This window comes from Oryx dammah, unplaced genomic scaffold (genome assembly GCF_014754425.2).
Source record: "Oryx dammah isolate SB20612 unplaced genomic scaffold, SCBI_Odam_1.1 HiC_scaffold_17, whole genome shotgun sequence".
In the NCBI taxonomy this organism is placed as follows: domain Eukaryota; kingdom Metazoa; phylum Chordata; class Mammalia; order Artiodactyla; family Bovidae; genus Oryx; species Oryx dammah.
This window is the reverse complement of record NW_024070201.1, coordinates 8,630,717-8,653,061: the sequence shown is the minus strand read 5'-3', so window position 1 is coordinate 8,653,061 and position 22,345 is coordinate 8,630,717. Positions and strand designations below refer to the sequence as shown.

Sequence of the window (22,345 nt, the reverse complement as noted above, 5' to 3'; positions counted from 1 at the left end):
ATATACTGAAAAATCAATAGTATTGCTGAAGAAAAATGAAAGAATGTCTAAATAACTGAGGAGATACACTGAGCTTATTGATTACAAGGGGCTTCCCAGGTGGCTCAGTGGAAAAGAATCTGTCTGCCCATGCAGGAGACAGGAGAGGCAGGTGCCATCCTTGCGTTGGGAAGATCCCCTGGAAAAGGAAATGGTAACCCACTCTAGTATTAGTCTTGCCTGGAGAATTCCACAGACAGAGGAGTCTGGCAGGCTACAGTCTATATGGTTGCAAAGAGTCAGACACAGCTGAGCACACACAGACACATATTGATTACAAGACTCAGTACTATTCAGATGTCAATTCTCACCAAATTCACACATTAATTTGACAAAATCCAGTTAAAATTCCAGGAAACTTCAATTAGCAAATTATTCTTAAAATGTGCATAAAAATTAGAACACAGAATAGCCGATACAATTGGTAGAAAAAGACTGAACATAAAATACTTAACACAGTTGATTTCAAATTTTTCTCTAAAAGTGTTAATAACCAGAAAAGTGAGGAACTGGCTTAAGCCAGGCTTACAAATTAATGGAACAAAAGAGTGTCCATAAACAGACCCACGCAAATGAGATTATTTTGTCATAAAAAATGCCAAGTAATTTAATGGAGAAAGAGTACTATCTTAACCAAATAGTGCTACAACATGTGGATATTCAAGTTGAATAAAAGTTAAAAGCTTGACAATGCTAAGCATTTTGCAAGGATGTAAAACAGCTGGAAATTTTATACATTGCTGGTGGAAGTATCAATTATATGATTATTAAGGCAAATAGTCTGGCCATTTTCATACAGTTTCCTTATTATATAGTATAGAAATTCTACCCCTAGTTACTAACCAAAGAGACATAAAATTGTGTCCACAAAAAACTTACACATGAATGTACAAACTGTTTTTATTCATAATCACTTAAAACTGAAACTAACCCAAATGTCCAATAGTCAACAGGTAACTGGATAAAAAAATTGTAGCTTATACATATATTAAAAGTGGTCAACAGTTAAAAGAAATGGACAATTGATACACATAAAAACATTTTGATCTCTCAAATGTTATTTTGAGAGAAAAAAGCTGGCTAGAAAGGTTACAGTTTGTAAAGATGCCATCTGCCAATGAAGGAGACCTGGGTTTTATCCCTGGGTTGGAAAGATCCCCTGGAGGAGAAAAATGACAATCCACTCCAGTATTCCTGCCTGGAAAATCCCATGGACAGAGGAGCCTGGTGGGCTACAGTCCACGGGGTCACAGAGAGTCAAACATGACTGAGAGACTGAGCGTGCAGAGCACAGAAAGGGTACGGAAATGGTACAGACTATATGATTCAATTTACATTAATTTAAAAAAGACAAAAGTTATCTTAAAATATGAAAGTCAGATTATTGATCACCTGGGACAGGGATGAGGATGATTGGGAAGAAGGTGCCTAAGGAAACTTGTAAGAGTGAAAGTAATGTCTGTATCATGATTAATCTAATCGAAGCAATAGTTGAATAGGCATATACATTTGGCAAGATTCTTCAGACTGTGCACTTCAATGGATTCACTTCATTTTTGGTAAATTAAATCTTTAAAAATGTTTATTTGTAAATGCCACTATAAGAATAGTGTTGTACACTTACTCTTTGTGGATACGTGCAAGAATTTCTCTGGGGATTGTAAATAATTCTACTCCATTCCTTTTCTTGAGTGATCTTCCAGACCATACAATGTATAATAACCACTCTCACTTGTAAGTTGATTCCAATAGCTTTCCAAAATGGCTGCACTAATATAAAACCTCACCATGTGTGTTAGACTTCTTACTAATTGGCATCCATGTGTACAATTATCAGGTTATTCAAAGTACTACATTTTACAAATATGTTAGGCATGAAATGGAATTTATTATAATCTAAATTTGAATTTCCCTGATTATTAACAAGATTGAATATGCTGTCATATGTTTTGTCTCTTTCTCATTTTTATGAGTTGTTTTCTTATACACTTGAGTTCTTTATTCAATCTCTTAGGCTTTGTCGGTCATTTGTGTGGCAAATAACTCTTCCTCGGTTGTTCTTTTATTTTTTAACTTTTTTGGCAGCATGTGAGATCTTAGTTGCCTGATCAGAGGTCGAACCCCTGCTCTTTGCGTTGGAAACAGAGTCTTAACCGCTGGACCACCAGGAAAGTTTTCACATTCTTTTAATGAAAAGAAATTGTTCTTATTCATGCAGTCAAAAGTATCAGTATTTTATGGGTAGCAATGCTTTATATATTGTTTAAAAATTTAATTCTTCCCTACAACAAAGATATGAAAACATTTTATATATACATAAAATATACATTTTTCTGCTAGAGTTACCATTGATAGTAACATCTATTAAGCAGAGCCAGGAAAAGTGAAAATGGAAGCTCATGTAGAAAACTGGTTCCTAGATCATGTTTGGTACATCTTTCTGTCCTTATTCCATTGGCCAGAGCTCAATCCATGCCCCTACATAAAGGAAGATAGAAAAATGAGGTAATTACATGTCCAGGAAGAAGGAAAATGTATTTTTTGAACACCTACCCAATCTATTCTTCTGAGGAATATTTCAGTTCTTTCTTCACATTGAATGTACTCAATCTCATCTGGCTTCTGCATACTCTCAACTCCAAAACTTCCAGATCTCCATCAGGTCTAGATAACGATCATCTTGATTCTGTAACTTGTGTACTTAATATAAGTTAACTATTCACAGGAGAAATATTCTACTCAGAAAAAAGGAGTCTCAAACTAATCACTGATCCATCACAAGTATGAAATTCTCCTGTAAGGTCATTCATTGCACAGCCTGTCTCTTTTTTGTGTGATTGTGTGGAGGAGCGTTTGGTTGTGGAAGAATGGAAGAGTTCATGATTAGACATTGATATGACTCTTTGTAAGAAATTATCTTGTCTATCTTCCAGGGTACCTTACTTCACTCTAACATTTTTCTTGTTTGTTTTATTTCATGGATGCAGTTGAAATGTATCTTGAGGAGTGTTCCCTATTTGGGGCCTGTACAGATTTAGTAGCCCAAACTCCTGTATCTACCTTTGGAAGCTTAAAATGTATTTTAAGGCTCAAATGCTCAAAGTTTTGCTATTGTTTTAAATTCAGACTCTTGATTTATTTGACAGTGTACTCATTTCAAAGTCTAATTTACTTCTGACTTGTTTGCTTCCACTTAATTCAATGTACTAATAACTTCATTCAATTTTTTCAATGAATAATACTTGAATTACACATTTAATAAAAACTCTAAAAGCTAATTTTAAAGTCTTATCCAAAATAAAGCATACATTTTTTTCTCAATGGACATATAACTTTCACAATAATTCATTCTATATTTTACTACAAATATTGATTAAAGTTACAAAAAAACAAAACTGTACAGGTCACTGTCTCTGTGTGTCAGAACATAAGGCATGTGGTTACCTTTGATACCAGAGGAAAAAGTAGCCATACTTTTATTATCAACCATAAAAAATTTACACATAAAAAACTGTAGCTAGCAAAGTTAGAGTGGAATACTATGCTAATCAATAAAAAGGGATAAGGGAAATGAAAAATAGAAAGTCACAAATTAAAGCACAAAAATAATTAAAAATTCAAAATACATATTTTAAAGACTAATAAAATAGATAAACCTCTGGCAAAGCTTATCATTATAGGTAACATTTATTGGTTATACATATACATATATTTGCAATGTATGTATCTAAGTAATTTATAAGAACTTAGCTCACTTAATGCTCAAAATCATACTATGAGAATCATTCATTCATTTACTTCATAAACATTTAAGTACTATGTGCCCAGCACTCTATGAGACAGTGTAGATATACTCCTGAACAAGAGAAATAATGCCAGTGCCCTTAAAATATTTGCATTCTGAAGGAACAAATAATATTTTCATTTTAAAATGAGGAAACCAGACTCATATAACTTGGATTACTTTCTGAAGGTCACATAACATCTGTGTGTTTGAATTTTATTTGAATGTAAATTGTATTCCCAGGTAGACCATGTTCCTAACCAACGTGCAGTGTTAAAAGGAGAGGAAGTGGAGAAAGCATATATTCATAACATTAAAGTTGTAAAGAAGATACAAATATAATCATCACAGTATTGCAAACATATTTTTTTGCCTCCTTGTTCTGTTCCAAGTACTTTAACTTATCAAATATTTATAACTACCCTCTGAAATAGGGACTATTATTTCTGAAATAAGAACTACTATTTCCACCATATTTTACATTTGGGGTAACTGGAAAAACAAAACAAGATGTTAAAAAATGATGAAATGATTCTTTTAAAAATCATGATTTTTTAAAAATTGTTTTTAAGCATTTGGATCTTTAATCCATCTGGACTATATTCATGGTTTTGTTGTGAGATGGGAAATGCAACTCAGAAAAGATGTAGTCGCACAGTTACTTTTATTCTGGGAAGTCTGACTGTGGAAAACACATTTAACTTCTACTACAACATGTGACCACTTATAATAGAAGAGTTTTTTTAAACTTTTAAACAATTAACATTTATATAACTCACTGCTAAAATATTGAAATCATGGATGAAATACTTTTGATTTTCTAGGGAAATGTGAATTGCCAAAGAAAACACAAACAGAAATTTAAATACAAATAATTAAAGAAAACAGAAGAAATTGAAAATGCTTTCCAAAACTAACTCCACTTATGATGAAGATGACTTTATTTTTATCAATCTGATCAGTTTCTTAAGGAACATACAATTTCTCTACTATTGAAGCTATCACAATAGGAGATACAAATATTCTGGCATCACAATAGGAGATACAAATATTCTGGCATGTTTACCAAGCTATTATCCATCCCTATGACTCCAATTTTGTCAATGCTAGCTTATAAATAAAGCAACTACCAACTCACTAACAAGTATGTGCACATGTAAACCAGCAAACCTAATGAGTACAGCCAATCTCACCTTTGAATAAAGATGCAGAAATATTAAATTAAAAAATACAACAAGTCAATTCTTGTACATATTAAAAGAACCCAATATAAGGGTTATTTGAAAATGCAATATTCAGTTTTCATAGATATTGATATATGTACCTAAACAAAGAAGCACAACTTGTCAACTCTAATATATCAATTTCAATTCTATCTTATACTTAAGAAACAAGTAAGAAAGATGTTAAGAAATAAACACTGTGTTTAATGTGGCATTGTTTCTAAAATTTAACACTGCTATTACTCCTGTCAGGAAAATTAGTGAAAACATATCCTACATTTTGCAATTATAAAATGTTACAAGAGTCCAAGTAATATATACAAATCACTTTGATGTTTAAAAGAAAAATAACCCAGAAGACTACACAAATAAGGAGACTTTACTGTAGAGGAGGCATTTAGAATGGCTCTCAAAAGATTAGTAGGACTTTAACAGATATGATTGGAAACACACAAAGGTGTTTCTGGGTCAGGAGATGTGGAAAGAAATAGTGAGAAATAGAACTGAAAAAGCAGACTGAGTCCAGAGCATAGAGTGCATTAAATATAGATAGTAATAAATAACTCAGTGGAAGAGAACTGTGAAGACTGAAACAGATTTAAGCATGTGAGAACCAATTATATAGCAAAGGTAAAATTCCAAAAATTGTTGGGAAAGGAGTTTTAGTGATTCTAAAATAATTAGTTGCATTTCCCATCTCACACCAAAACCATGAATATAGTCCAGATGGATTAAAGATCCAAATGCTTAAAAATAATTTTTTAAAAAGCTACCAGAAAGACTGAAGGAAATATGGATATATACTTGGATTTACAGATAATTTTTAAACAACCAAAAATTCTGAAGTCATGAAAAAACCTACAGATGCTTCTTTCTCCCAAAAGTATTTGTAAAATTTATCACAGATGCCATCATAAACTATCAGTATATCGAGAAAGAACTTTTCTGGTAAACAAACTCATAATGGTCCTAATACACAAAGCATCCTAAGAAATTAAACATTGCAAATAGGCAAACAGAAAAGTGAAAGAAATAGTTGAAAAATAACATAAACAATTCACAGTGAAGCAGATTCAAACAGCAGATTCATAGTATAATTATGAAAAGATGTTCAGCTTTCTTAGAGTTCAGAGAAATTGTAGCAAAATGTCATTTTTTACCTATCAATACTGATAAAAATTAAACAGATTGATCACATAATGTGGTGGCAAGGATATGGGAAAACAGTCTCAGGCATTACTGATGGGTGTGGAAAATGCTACTATATGACTGAAAACAATCTGGCAGCACTTATTAAAATGAAAAATGGGCATGTCCTTGTGTCTGTCAATTCCACTTTTGTGAATGTCTGAAGTATAAAATAAAAAGCAATGGCATATGATATATATGTACAAAGTTACATTTAGCAGTGTTATTCCTTGGTAGCAAAAAAAAAGAAAAAAAGACTACACTGAATGTATAGAGAATGTTTGATTAAAATTCTGATGCATCTACACAAGGGAATAATATATAGCTATTAACCAGAATAAATCAGCAGTTGATCTTGGATTTGATTTTTATTAATAAAAATTTTTTTATATGTGCTTATATATGCATCATAGAGACAAGGCGGGAAATTGCTTGCTAACTTTATTTGTTTCTGCAGAAGATATTTGAAGGGGTTGGAACAATAATGAGTTTTTAATTCATTTAGCTCATGACTCTTGTTCAACTTCTTATGATAAGCGTATATTACTTTTGTAAATTTCTCCAAATTACTTTCACCATTTAAACAATTTTACACAGTTTTAAAAAAGTAAAGTGTAGCATATATATGTGTAAAATATAACCTTTGAATTGCTTTTCTGAAATACAAAAGAAAAGGAAACTCTCTTTCCTTGTAATCTAACTTATAAGCAGACAATCCATATGGAAACTGAAGTATATCAAACATCACATGGTTCTTAATTGTGATTACACTTTATTGCACTCAGTCTATTAAGTGCTTAAATTACCAAATAACAGAATCTATGTTCCTAATAGCGGAAAGTATATTAATGGCATTTTTACTCCTTATTGTAGCCCAGTTCCAACAATCACATGGATGAAGGTTAATGGTTATATTCCTAGTAAGTCACGTCTGCGTAAATCTCAGGCAGTACTGGAAATACCCAACGTGCAGCTGGACGATGCAGGCATATATGAGTGCAGAGCTGAAAACTCACGTGGAAAAAATTCCTTTCGTGGACAGTTGCAAGTATACAGTAAGTATTCTCAGCAAAGTTTGATGCCCTGGTCACAAGAGTCAAACTGAAAATGCAATTTGAACTAAACATTGTTAGATACATATACAATGCTTCTTTTGTATGGTAAATCAGAGTAAAATTACCCTACACACAGAAATGCTTTAAATTAAAACTAAATGAGGAATTGTCAGGTTCTTTTTATAGCATAGGTAATTGCTAACCTTAAAAATATTTTCCTAGCACTAAAGCTGTCATCTGATGTTGCAAATCTTGTAATAGTTATTAACTTATTCTTGCCCTTGGCCTGAATCAGGAGTCACAATTTATTGTCCATGAACCAAATCCTAAGAGCTGTCTTTTCTTTTTTTTTTTGTAAATAAAATATTTTTGAAACACAATGACACCCATTTATTTGCATAATGCCTGCATCAGCTTTAAGCACTGCTAAGGCAGAATTAAGCTATTGAGAGACAGATCAACTGACTTGCAAAGTGTCAAATATGTTCTATCTCATCTTTTATGCAAAAACTTTGCTGGCCCTACACTAAATTATTGCACCTGTATGATAAATAATCTTCATGGCTTACAAATGTTTATATTTTCCAAAAATTTCAGAGACAACCAGGTTCTGTGTAAGAATTGGGAAAATCTACTTCCAAAATATATACAATCTCATCTTCTATAAATAGCAAATTATACTTTTCATATTTGTTTTTATAATGCATATTATATATAAAAGGTAAGTGATACTATTCTTATTTTCCAGATGAGGACACTAAAACTGAGGGAAACTGTAACACAGAGCACTAATACAAGAAAATACAGATCCTTACAAAGTGAAATTAAACAAATTGCATATGAAGCTGAATCTGCTAGAAGCTAGAACTAACTGTCACTGTATTCAAGATCAGTTCATCTAAAATTCTTCACAGGGATGCTGCAAAATATTTTGAAATACTAAAATATTATTTCAACCTGTTTTGCTTTTATTATTTGTAAAAAAAAAAAAAAACCCACTCCTTTAAAAATTCAGCACTCCAACCAAATTTACTATGCCATGCACATTTTGCTCATTCACTCATTGATTCAGCTAATGTTTATTAAATGCTATTACTGCACTACAAGCTAATGATAGAGATTTGAGGAAACTCTTGATTGACTGAATTAGATGGAAAGCAAACCCCACAGAGGGCAGAGCATGCTATCTGCTATGATAAAAGCCTACGGGAGCAGAGTCCACTACTTTCTACCAGAGTGATTCAAGGAAAGCATTCCAGAGAATTTGTACCTTAAAGGTTTTCCCATCTACCAGTGGCCTGGAAGCCAGCTGGATCAGGACCCAGCCCCTACAATTCACTGGGCTGGCACCAGCCCCAGAACTCCCAGGATATAGCCAACTAGCTCAGGACACAGTCCCAGCAACCAGTGGGTCAGTGCCAGTCATTTGCTACTGAGCCATGCAGCCAGTCACCCAGTCCCACTCACCTCAAGCCACTGCATGAGGCAGGGCCTGGCAGCAAATGAGGCAGACATAAGTGAAATAGAGACTAAGAACAGTAAACAAGATCAATAAAACCAAGAGCTGGTACTTTGAAATAAGTAAAACTGATAAACCGTTAGCTAGACTCATCAAGGAAAAGAGAGAGGGCCCATGTAAATAAAATCAAAGCTGAAAGAAGAAAAGTCAGCCAATACCACAGAAAGACAAAGGATCATAGGAGATTACTACAATTATATGCCAATAAAATGGACAATGTAGAAAAAAGGAATAAATGTCTGGAAATGTACAATTTCCCAAGAAACAATCAGGAAGAAATAGAAAATATGAAAAGATCAATTACCAGTAATGAAATTAAATCAGTAATTAAATAAAATAAAATGATAACTCCCAGCAAACAAAAGTCTAGTACCAGATGGCCTCACAGGTGGTAAAGTCTATCAAAAAATTTTTAAAAAGGTTAACAACCCTCCTTTTCAAACTGTTCCAAAAATTTGCAGAGGAATACTTCTGAACTCATTCTACAATATCACCTCATACTAAAACCAGACAAAAATATAGCACAAAAAATTTACAGGCCAATACCACTGATGAACACAGATGGAAACATCCTCAACAACAACAAAAAATTAGCAAATTGAATTCAACAGTACATTAAAATGATCACACAGAGATCTAGTGGGGCTTATACCACGATTCAAGGATGTTTAATATCCACAAATTATTGTTTTATGCCACTTTAACAAATAAAATAAAGAAATCATAATCATCTCAATAGGTACGAAAAAGCTCTGGACATCTTGGAATACACACACACACACACACACACACATACACATATAAAATGAAATGATACTCAGGCTTAAAAAATAAAAATGAAATCTTACCATCTGTGACAACATGGGTGGACCCAGAGGGAATTATGTTAAAGAAAATAAGTCAGAGAAAGACAAGCATCATTTGATTTCACTTATGTGTAGAATCTAAAAAACAAAACAAATGAAAACACATAACAAAGCTGTAACAGAGTAATAGATGCAGAGAACAAATAGGTGATTCCCAGAAGGGAAAGGGGTAGAGAGATGAAAGAAATAGATGAGAGAAATTAAGAGATTCAAACTTGAGACAAATGTCAATGGAGGAAAGACACTTTAACCATGGCTTCCCTGACAGCTCAGTTAGTAAGGAATCCTCCTGCAATGCAGGAGACCCAAGTTCAATCCCTGGGTCGGGAAGATCCACTGGAGACAGAATAGGATACCCACTCCAGTATTTTGGGGTTTCCCTTGTGGTTCAGCTGGTGAAGAATTCACCTGCAATGTGGGATACCTGGGTTCGATCCCTGGGTTGGGAAGATCCCCTGGAGAAGGGAAAGGCTACCTATTCCAGTATTCTGGCCTAGAGGATTCCATGGACTGTATAGACCATGGGGTGGCAAACAGACACAGCTGAGCGACTTTCACTTTTCACACTTTATAAATTTCATGCATTTGGAATATTATCTTCTTTGAGAAAGAAATAGAGTATTGAAAACTTGCATATATAAATATATGCATAAAATGCTGGTAAATATAGAACAATTTTATATTAAATGATACTTGAATTTACAAATTATTTTTTGAAACAATTCAGGCTGTATTAGGAAACAAAAAGCAGAACAGTTATTCAGTAAATGGGCTTGTTGTATTACTTCAAACTGTGCTAATGCTGCTCAATATTTGGAAGAGAGATGCCTCTTGTTTAGAAAGATTTTTAGTTTAGAAAGACTTATTTCTAAACAGATTCCCATGCTCTCCATGGGAAGAATCTACCACTTACTCTAAAGAGGGTAAAACAAGAAGACATGTAAGTTCTCTCCCTTATGACTGATTCATGTTGATGTATGGCATAAAACAACACAATATTTTAAAGCAATTATCCTTCAATTAAAAATAAATAAAATTTATAAGGAAAAAAGTGCCTTTTGAAGAGGAAATATTTTAAAATTCAACAACAACAAGAACAGGAAGATATGCTTCACTTAGATTAAAAAGTGTTTCAAATTATTAAAATATCATCATGGTTATATTTTCACACAGGAAATATAGTTCTCTGTGTAAATGTCAAGTTTCTTCCAAAATCCAAGTTACATGAATTGATAAAATATTTAATGCTTATGAATTTGTTAACATTTCACAAAAACTTTTGAGTTTTGTGAAACGTTGAGAAATGAAATAACCCTACTTTCATCCTTAAACCCTTACAGCATATCCACACTGGGTAGAAAAACTGAATGATACTCAGTTAGACAGTGGGAGCCATCTGCGATGGGAATGCAAGGCTACTGGAAAACCCAGACCCACCTACCGCTGGCTGAAGAATGGAGTACCCCTCTTGCTTCAGGTACTGTTGGTAACCATTAACACGTTCCAGTGATATTTTAGTGGAATTTCACAAAGGACAAACTAACTTCCTTTAGTCTTATTGAAAGCCATTTCTTATTTATCCCTTATTTTTGGAATGAGAAGGATAACATATAAACAAATTAATTTTTACTCTTAAAAAAATTATTGAAATATAGTTGATTTACAATGTTGTGTTAATTATTTCTCTACAGCACAGTGATTCAATTATACATATATATATATATTCTTTTTAAAATGTTACTTTCCATTGTGGTTTATCATAGTATATTGAATATAATTGTATGTATTGTACAGTGGAACTTTGTTGCTTATCTATTCCATGTATAAAAGTTTACATCTGCTAGCCCCAACCTCCCACTAGATCTGTCCTCCAACATCCACCCATCCACCCCCCTGGCAAGCACTAATCTGTTCCCTATCTCTGTGATTCTGGTTCTGCTTCATATATAGATTCATTATGTAATATTTTAGCTTTCACATGTAAGTGATATCATACGGTATTTGTCTTTTTCTGACTTACTTTGCTTAGTATGATAATCTGTAGTTGCATCTATGTTGCCGCAAATGACATTATTTTGCAGGCTGAATATTCCATTGTATATATGTGCCATATCTTCTTTACCCATTTATCTGTTGAAGGACATTTAGGTTATTTCCATGTCTTGGCTATTGCAAATTGGTGCTATTATGAACATAGGTGTGCAAACATCTTTTTGAATTACAGTTTTGTCCAAATATATGCCCAGGGGTGGGATTGCTTCATCATATGGTAATTGTATTTTTAGTTTTCCACTGTGGTTGCACCAACTTACATACCTACCAATTGTAGAAGAGTTCCCTTTTTTCTACATCCTATCCAGCATTTGTTAGTTGAAGACTTTTAAATGATGGCTATTCTGACTGGTGTGAGGCTGTAACTTATTGTAGTTTTGGTTTGCATTTCTCTAATAATTGGCAATTTTGAAAATATTTTCATGTGCCTGTTGGCCATCTGTGTATCTTCTTTGGAGAAATCTATATTTAGGTCTTCTGCCCATGTTTTTGTATAGAGTTCTTTTTGTTGTTGTTGAAAAAAATAAAGTTTTCTTTTAATTTTAATTGCCTCATTACTTTCTAGTAATACATCACTTCTTCAAATTTTATTCAATCCTATAAGTTTATATGAAAATATCAGTGATTACCATTAACTCATTGCCATTTTTAGCAGACTTTTAGATATCATCTAACCTACTGCTGTCACTTTGAAGACAGTGGGATAATCAAAAAATAAAGTTGTTTGCCTGAGATTGAAACTGTTTACCACAGATTCAGACTTGAACCTATGAGCTGGGACTCTAACCCAGCCAAAACTCACAATACCTGGTTTCAAGGCTGAATGAAGCTCAGGTTCTTGATGTCCCATCACAGAAAGAATTAATTGAGAGACAAAGTGATGGGTAAGAAATGGATTTATTCAGATTCAGAGAAAACTACACTCCCCAGACAGAGTGTGGGCCATCACAGAGGGCAAGTGCAGTGCAAAATGTGGTGTGGTTAGCTTTTATAGGCTGGGTATTTTGTATGCTAATGAGTGTGAGGATATTCCAACTATTTGGGGGAAGACGTGGAGATTTCCAGGAATTGGGTCATCACGCACTCCTTGGTCTTTTGACAGTGATTCGAACTGTCATGATGCCTCTGGGTGTATCATTAATCTTCCTGATTGAGGATGAGGGTCTAATCAAAGTTAACTTGTCTACTATCTTGGACACATTTGATTCTAACAAGTTTATCTTGTGTCCTTCAGTTCAGTTCAGTAACTCAGTCTTGTCCAACTCTTTGTGACCCCATGGACTATAGCACGCCAGGTCTCTCTGTCCATCATCAACTCCCAGAGTTTACTCAGATTCATGTCCATAGAGTAAGTGATGTCATCCAACCATCTCATCCTCTGCTATCACCTTATCCTCCAACCTTCAATCTTTCCCCAAACCAAGGTCGTTTCAAATGAGTCAGTTCTTCACATCAGATGACCAAAGTATTGGAGTTTCAGCTTCAGTGTCAATCCTTGTGATGAATATTCAGGACTGATTTCCTTTAGGATGGACTGACTGGATCTCCTTGCAGTCCAAGGGACTCTGAAGCATCTTCTCCAATACCATAATTCAAAAGCATCAATTCTTTGACACTCAGATTTATTTATAGTCCGTCTCTCACATCCATACATGACTACTGGAAAAACCATAGCTTTGACTAGACAGACCTTTGTCAGGAAAGTAATGTCTCTGCTTTTTAATATGCTGTCTAGGATGGTCACACCTTTTCTTCCAATGAGCAAACGTCTTAATTTCATGGCTGCAGTCACCATCTGCAGTGATTTTGGAGCCCAGAAAAATAAAGTCTGTTGCTGTTTCCACTGTTTCCCCGTCTATTTGCCATGAGGTGATGGGACCAGATGTCATGATCTTAGTTTTCTGAGTGTTGAGTTGTAATCCAACTTTTTAACTCTCCTCTTTCACTTTCATCAAGAGTCTCTTTAGTACTTCTTCACTTTCTGCCATAAGTGTGGTGTCATCTGCATGTCTGAGGTTATTGATTTTTCTCCTGGCAATCTTGATTCCAGCTTGTCCTTCATCCAGTCTAGCAATCTCATGATATACTCAAAGTTAAATAAGTAATGTGACAATGTAAAACCTAGACTTACTCCTTTCATATTTGAAACCAGTCTATTGTTCCATGTCCAGTTCTGTTCCTTTTTTACCTGCCTACAGATTTCTCAGGAGGCCGTTCAGGTGGTCTGGTCTTCCCATCTCTTTTGGAATTTTCCACAGTTTGTTTTGATCCACACAGTTGAAGGCTTTGGCATAGTCAATGAAGGAGAAGCAGATGTTTTTCTGGAACTCTCATTCTTTTTCAATGATCCAAAAGATGTTGGCAGTTTGATCTTTGGTTCCTCTGCCTTTTCTAAAACCAGCTTGAATATCTTGAAGTTCACACTTCACATACTGTTGAAGCCTGGCTTGGAGAATTTTGAGCATTACTTTACTAGCATGTGAGATGAGTGCAATTGTGCAGTAGTTTGAGCATTCTTTCGTATTGCCTTTCTTTGGGATTGGAATGAAAACTGACCTTTTCCAGTCCTGTGGCCACCGCTGAGTTTTCCAAATTTGCTGGAATATTGAGTCAATACTTTCACAGCATCATCTTTTAGGATTTGAAATAGCTCACCTGGAATTCCATCACCTCCATTAGCTTTGTTCGTAGTGATGCTTCCTAAGGCCCACTTGACTCTGCATTTCAGGATGTCTGGCTGTAGGTGAGTGATCACACCATCGTGATTGTATGGGTCCTGAAGATCTTTTTTGTACAGGTCTTCTGTGTATTCTTGCCACCTGCTTCTGTTAGGTCCATACCATTTCTGTCCCTTATTGAGCCCATCTTTTCATATAATGGTCCCTTGGTATCTCTAAGTTTCTTGAACAGATCTCTAGTCTTTCCCATTCTATTGTTTTCCTCTTTTTTTTTTTTTTTTTTTTTGCATTGATCACTGAGGAAATCTTTCTTATCTTTCCTTGCATTCTTTAGAACTCCACATTCAAATGGGTATATCTTTTCCTTTCGCCTTTGACTTTTGCTTCTCTTCTTTTCATGGCAGTTTGTAAAACCTCCTCAGACAGCCATTTTGCCTTTTTGCATTTCTTTTTCTTGGGGATGATCTTTATCACTGGCTCTTGTACAATGTCATGAACCTCTGTCCATAGTTCTTCAGGCTCTCTGTCTATCACATCTGATCCCTTGAATCTATTTGTCATCTCCACTGTATAGTCATAAGGGATTTGATTTAGGTTATATCTGAATGGTCTAGTGGTTTCCCCTACTTTCTTTAATTTAAGTCTGAATTTGACAATAAGGAGTTCATGATCTGTGCCATAGTCAGCTTCTGGTCTTGTTTTTGATGGCTGAATAGAGCTTCTACATCTGTGGCTGCAAAGAACATAATCAATCTGATTTTGGTATTGACCATCTGATGATGCCCATGTGTAGAGTCTTCTCTTGGAAAAGGGTGTTTACTGTGATCAGTGCATTCTCTTGGCAAAGCTGTATTAGCCTTTGCCCTGCTCATTCTGTACTCCAAGGCCAAATTTTCCCATTACTCCAGGTTTTTGTTGACTTCCTACTTTTGCACTGCAGTCCCCTATAATGAAAAGGACATCTTTTTTTGTGTGTTAATTCTAGAAGGTCTTGTAGGTCTTCATAGAACTGTTCAACCTCAGCTTCTTCAGCATTACTGGTTGGGGCATAGACGTGGATTGCTGTAACATTGAATGGTTTGCCTTGGAAATGAGCAGAGATCATTCTGTCATTTTTGGGATTGCATCCAAATACTTCATTTTGGACTCTTTTTTTGACTATGATGGCTACTACATTTCTTCTAAGGGATTCTTGCCCACAGTAGTAGATATAATGGTCATCTGTGTTAAATTCACCCATTCTAGTCCACTTTGGTTCACTGATTTCTAAAGTGTAGATGTTTACTCTTGTTATCTCCTGTTTGACCACTCCAATTTGCCCTGGTTCATGGACCTAACATTCTAGTTTCCCATGCAATATTACTCTTTTCAGCATTGGATTTTCCTCTCATCACCAGTCATATCCACAACTGGGTGTTGTTTTTGCTTTGGCTCCATCTATTCATTCTTTCTGGAGATATTCTCCACTGATCTCCAATAGCATATTGGGCACCTGATGAGTTCATCTTTCAGTGTCCTATCATTTTGACTTTTCATACTTTTCCTGGGGTTCTCAAGGAAAGAATACTGAAGTGTTTTGCCATTCCCTTCTTCAGTGTATCACATTTTGTCAGAACTCTCCACTATGACCCGTCCATCTTGGGTGGCCCTACACAGGATGGATAATAGTTTCAATGAGTTAGAAAAGGCTGTGGTCCATGTGATCAGATTCATTACTTTTCTTTTATTGTGGTCTTCAGTCTTTCTGCCCTCTAATGGAGAAGGATAAAAGGCTTATAGAAGCTTCTGGATTGGAGAGACTGATGGAGGGGGAAACTGGATCTTGTTCTGATGGGCAGGGTCATGCTCAGTAAATCTTTAATCCAATTTTCTGTTGAAGGGCAGGCTCTCTTCCCTCCCTGTTATTTGACCTGAGGCCAAATTATGGTGGAGGTAATGAAGATAATGGAGACTTCCTTCAAAAGGTCCCATGCAAGCATTACTTTACTTCAGTTCAGTTCAGTCACTCAGTCATGTCCGACTCTTTGCGACCCCATGAATTGCAGCATGCCAGGCCTCCTTGTCCATCACCAACTCCCAGAGTTCACCCAAACTCTTGCCCATTGAGTCAGTGATGCCATCCAGCCATCTCATCCTCTGTCTTCCCCTTCTCCTCCTGCCCCCAATCCCTCCCAGCATCAGAGTCTTCTCCAGTGAGTCAACTCTTCACATGAGATGGCCAAAATATTGGAGTTTCAGCTTTAGCATGCCTCCTTCCAATGAACACCTAGGACTGAGTTCCTTTAGAACGGACTGGTTGGATCTCCTTGCAGTTCAAGGAACTCTCAAGAGTCTTCTCCAACAGCATCAGTTCTTCAGCACTCAGCTTTCTTCACAGTCCAACTCTCATATCCATAAATGACCCAGATAATCATGATGGTGTGAAAATTCACCTAGAGCCAGACATCCTGAAATGTGAAGTCAAGTGGGCCTTAGAAAGCATCACTAAAAACAAAACTAGTGGAGGTGATGGAATTCCAGTTGAGCTATTTCAAATTCTGAAAAATAATGCTGTGAAAGTGCTGCACTCAATATGCCACCAAATTTGGAAAGCTCAGCAGTGGCCACAGGACTGGAAAAGGTCAGTTTTCATTCCAATCCCAAAGAAAGGCAATGGCAAAGAATGCTCAAACTACCGCACAATTGCATTCATCTCACATGCTAGTAAAGTAAGGCTCAAAATTCTCCAAGCCAGGCTTCAGCAATATGTGAAGCATGAACTTCCAGATATTCAAGCTGGTTTTAGGAAAGACAGAGGAACCAGAGATCAAATTGCCAACATCTTTTGGATCATTGAAAAAGCAAGAGAGTTCCAGAAAAACATCTATTTCTGCTTTATTGACTATGCCAAAGCCTTTGACTGTGTGGATCACAATAAACTGTGGAAAGTTCTGAAAGAGATGGGAATACCAGACCACCTGACCTGCCTCTTGAGAAACCTATATGCAGGTCAGGAAGCAGCAGTTAGAACTGGATATGGAACAACAGACTGGTTCCAAATAGGAAAAGGAGTATGTCAAGGTTGTATATTGTCACTCTGCTTATTTAACTTCTATGCAGTGTACATCATGAGAAATGCTGGACTGGAAGAAGCACAAGCTGGAATCAAGATTGCCGGGAGAATTATTGATACTCACATATGCAGATGACACTACCCTATGGCAGAAAGTGAAGAGGAACTAAAAAGCCTCTTGATGAAAGTGAAAGAGGAGAGTGAAAAAGTTCGCTTAAAGCTCAACATTCAGAAAACGAAGATCATGGCATATGGTCCCATCACTTCATGGGAAATAGATGGGGAAACAGTGAAAACAGTCTCAGACTTTATCTTCTGGGGCTTCAAAATCACTGCAGATGGTGATTGCAGCCATGAAATTAAAAGACACTTACTCCTTGGAAGGAAATTTATGACTAACCTAGACAGCATATTGAAAAACAGAGACATTACTTTGCCAGCAAAGGTCCGTCTAGTCAAGGCTATGTTTTTTCCAGTGGTCATGTATGGATGTGAGAGTTGGACTGTGAAGAAAGCTGAGAACCGAAGAAGCACTCCTTGGGCTATGCCAAAAGCATCAAATTGATGCTTTTGAACTGTTGTCTTGGAGAAGACTCTTGAGAGTACCTTAGACAGCACAGAGTTTGGAAAACTCAGCAGTGGCCACAGGACTGGAAAAGGTCAGTTTTCATTCCAATTCCAAAGAAAGGCAATGCAAAAGAATGCTCAAACTACCGCACAATTGCACTCATCTCACATGCTAGTAAAGTAATGCTCAAAATTCTCCAAGCCAGGCTTCAGCAATACGTGAACCGTGAACTCCCTGATGTTCAAGCTGGTTTTAGAAAAGGCAGAGGAACCAGAGATCAAATTGCCAACATCCGCTGGATCATGGAGAAAGCAAGAGAGTTCCAGAAAAACATCTATGTCTGCTTTATTGACTATGCCAAAGTCTTTGACTGTGTGGATCACAATAAACTGTGGAAAATTCTGAAAGAGATGGGAATACCAGACCACCTGACCTGCCTCTTGAGAAATCTGTATGCCAATCAGGAAGCAACAGTTAGAACTGGACATGGAACAACAGACTGGTTCCAAATAGGAAAAGGAGGACGTCAAGGCTGTATATTGTCACCCTGCTTATTTAACTTCTATGCAGAGTACATCATGAGAAACGCTGGACTGGAAGAAACACAAGCTGGAATCAAGATTGCCGGGAGAAATATCAATAACCTCAGATATGCAGATGACACCACCCTTATGGCAGAAAGTGAAGAGGAACTAAAAAGCCTCTTGATGAAAGTTAAAGAGGAGAGCGAAAAAGTTGGCTTAAAGCTCAACGTTCAGAAAACGAAGATCATGGCATCCGGTCTCATCACTTCATGGGAAATAGATGGGGAAATAGTGTCAGACTTTATTTTTGGGGGCTCCAAAATCACTGCAGATGGTGACTGCAGCCATGAAATTAAAAGACGCTTGCTCCGTGGAAGAAAAGTTATGACCAACCTAGATAGCATATTCAAAAGCAGAGACATTACTTTGTCGACTAAGGTCCGTCTAGTCAAGGCTATGGTTTTTCCTGTGGTCATGTACAGATGTGAGAGTTGGACTGTGAAGAAGGCTGAGAGCTGAAGAATTGATGCTTTTGAACTGTGGTGTTGGAGAAGACTCTTGAGAGTCCCTTGGACTGCAAGGAATCCAACCAGTCCATTCTGAAGGAGATCAGCCCTGGGATTTCTTTGGAAGGAATGATGCTAAAGCTGAAACTCCAGTACTTTGGCCACCTCATGGGAAGAGTTGACTCACTGGAAAAGACTCTGATGCTGGGAGGGATTGGGGGCAGGAGGAGAAGGGGACAACCGAGGATGAGATGGCTGGATGGCATCACGGACTCGATGAATGTGAGTCTGAGTGAACTCCGGGAGTTGGTAATGAACAGGGATGCCTAGCGTGCTGTGATTCATGGGGTCGCAAAGACTCGGACACGACTGAGCGATTGTACTGAACTGAATCCTAAAGAAATCAGTTCTGACTATTCATTGTTAGGATTGATACTGAAGCTGAAGCTCTTATACTTTGGTCGTCTGATATGAAGTACTGACTCCTTTGGAAAAACTCTGATGCTGGGAAAGTTTGAAGGCAGGAAGAGAAGGGGACGACAAAAGATGAGATGGTTGGATGGCATCACCAACTCGATGGACTTGAGTTTGAGGAAGTTCTGGGAGTTTTTGATGGACAGGGAAGTTTGGAATGCTGCAGTCCATGGGGTTGCAAAGAGTAGGACATGACTGAGTGACTGAACTGAACTGAACTGGACTATGTTCTTCTTTCAAAAGTTGTGCCCTGCCACTTTCGCTCCTGTTATAAGATCACAAATATAGTAAGAGACATGATTGGGAGAGAATCTTAGTCTTCTGTGTCCTAGGCAGTTTCTTTCCCTGACATCTTTCTAACATAGACTTAAATTGCTTTTTAGTAGATCTAGTAAGTGTTTTTAAAACAACTTAATTAAGTACCAGATTTGAAAATAAATCACCATTTAATATCAGATTACTTGTTATAATTTCACCTTTCCCTTGTTGTATCCCTTTTAAGGCCAAGGGGAAATTGTTAATTACCTATGGACAAAAGGGAGGGAAAGTGTGTAAATTGAAATTCCAAACATAGTTTCTCCCCAAGTTCTGCCATTATCTAAGGATCTCGTTTCTGTAGTTTGCCCTTTTGGATCTTGATTTACCCTTTTGTAAAATCAAAAAATTGGATCATATCACCCCCACAGTCACATCCAACTCCATTATTCCTTTATTCTAAAATTACTAAGGCCAAAGCACAGTTACGGAAAAAGACCCACACAAATAAAAAGAGTAGGAAAACTGTTAAAGAAAAGTGAGAGGGAGGGAGCAGGAATCCTGGGACATTGGCTTATTGCCTGTCTCTCTAATCTTCTTGGGATATCACATAAACCTTGGGAAGGGTCCTATGCTGGTTATATTGTCTATTCTCATCAACCCAGTAAATTCCACTGGCAGATGAATGAATGGGTTCATTTTAAAAATAATGTCAAATTACTGGACATCTCTGTTGACAGGTAAGCAAAGCACTGCTCACTAAAATTAAAAGAGTGATTTACTTAAAGTTAAATAGATAAGATATCTGATTGTTAAAAAACATTTTAAATTTAAAATTTGTTTTTAAAGCATGCTCTTGGCCTCAGTTTACCTCAGTTTGCATGTGCTTAATTTTCTGTCTTCTGTATTATTTCATCTGATAATGAAATTTACATTTTCTGACCAAAAGTTTTATACAGATTCCAGTTATAGGACAGTTTTTTTTATTTTTTCAAATCTATGTCATTGTGCTGGGAAGTGAGAGAAAAGACAAACATCTGACTAGATCAATATAATAAAGAGACTCTTGGAATTTAGTGGACTGTGTTTAATCTTGATCCTACATATCTGTAGTCTCAATCTTTTCTACATTTGAGCTCCAGCTTCTTATTTGTAAAATAAATTCAGTAAAAGCATTATCTGATGACTGTATTTCATAAGCTTAACCAGTATACCAAACAAAAGCATCTTATTTTAAAATATAATCAAAAGAAAAATTCATAAAAATGACTATAAGAAGATATAGTTATAATTTCTTTTCTGATCGACATAGCTATATTTTGCATTAGAATAATGCATAGTAAATTTGTTTTCCTAAGTTGAAATAATGTTCAATTGTGGGGGCTTCCTGTTGACTCAGATGGTAAAGAATCTGTCTGCAATGCAGGAGACCCAGCTTCAGTGCTTTGGTCAGAAAGATCCCCTGATGGGAATAGCTACACACTCCAGTATTCTTGCCTAGAGAATTCCATGGAGAGGAGTTGGAGGACTATAGTCCATGGAGTTTCAAAGTTGGAGGCTTTTCTTTTTTTTTTTAATCTAAGAGAGAGTAACTGTAAAATATGTGTGAAACATTCCATTTCTATATCTATTTTTCTTATTCCATTACAGAGTAGGGTTGAGATGGTTAATGGAGTATTGATGATCCACAACGTGAATCAATCAGATGCTGGAATGTATCAGTGTTTGGCTGAAAACAAATACGGAACCATTTATGCAAGTGCTGAGCTGAAGATTTTAGGTATGCAGTTTCTAACTAAATAAATAGGAAAGAAATGTGGCTTCTTTTCATGCTCTAATTCTTACTATACTGAAGGTTTATGATGTGATTGTGAAAACCTACTTTATCTTTTAAAAAGAAATAATATGCCTTGCTGAATATACTTTTTAAATTTTGGGAGTTAAGATTATATGGCATACAGTTTGTCCCATAACTTTTATTTTCTTTTAGTTTTAATCCTAACAGATTTACACACTATATCTTTTCTATGGCTTTAAAAAATCAAATCACATAAGAAAAGTATGCTAATTTTTAAGGAAAGTTGTCTTAAGGGTAGAGGACCAGAATGTAGGTTATCAACATAGCAATGCTTAATATTTTCCCAAGCTGCTCCTACCTACCAGTAGGTATGTAGCCCCTGCAAGGCAGGACTCCCAAGAAAGCATTCTCTGTCAAAGGGATGTTATCACCTTAACAAGTTGATGAGAGCCCTCCTAAAGCCAGGCACAGTAAGCTCATAGGGTTACATTCTGTAATATAACCAGAGCACTAGTACTAATTCACATTTTACTACAAGAAAAATTCAATCCAGGGGAATAGACTACCAGATTGAGCCACTTTAGGTCACTGGAATTGATTTTCCTTTTTCTCACTCTCAAGATTTTATAAAGTTTGGTTCTGGGATAATTATAATACAAAGAGAGTGACTTAGATGATCTTAACACACCATTTCTCAAAAGTGGGCAAAAGCCTGAGTGTGCTTTGTACTTCCCACTGACCCAAAGCACATTAACAGAAACACC

General features: G+C 36.1%; 1 protein-coding gene across 1 annotated transcript in view; it reads left to right on the top strand.

Moving 5' to 3' along the window:
- The window catches only part of CNTN5 (contactin 5), a 650,920-nt gene that overhangs the window by 301,503 nt on the left and 327,072 nt on the right, over positions 1–22,345 (top strand). Inside the window, exons 7-9 of the mRNA XM_040257782.1 lie at positions 7,108–7,289; positions 11,015–11,151; positions 21,434–21,563. Coding sequence (XP_040113716.1) covers positions 7,108–7,289; positions 11,015–11,151; positions 21,434–21,563 — 449 coding nt within the window. The remainder of the gene's footprint in view (positions 1–7,107; positions 7,290–11,014; positions 11,152–21,433; positions 21,564–22,345) is intronic.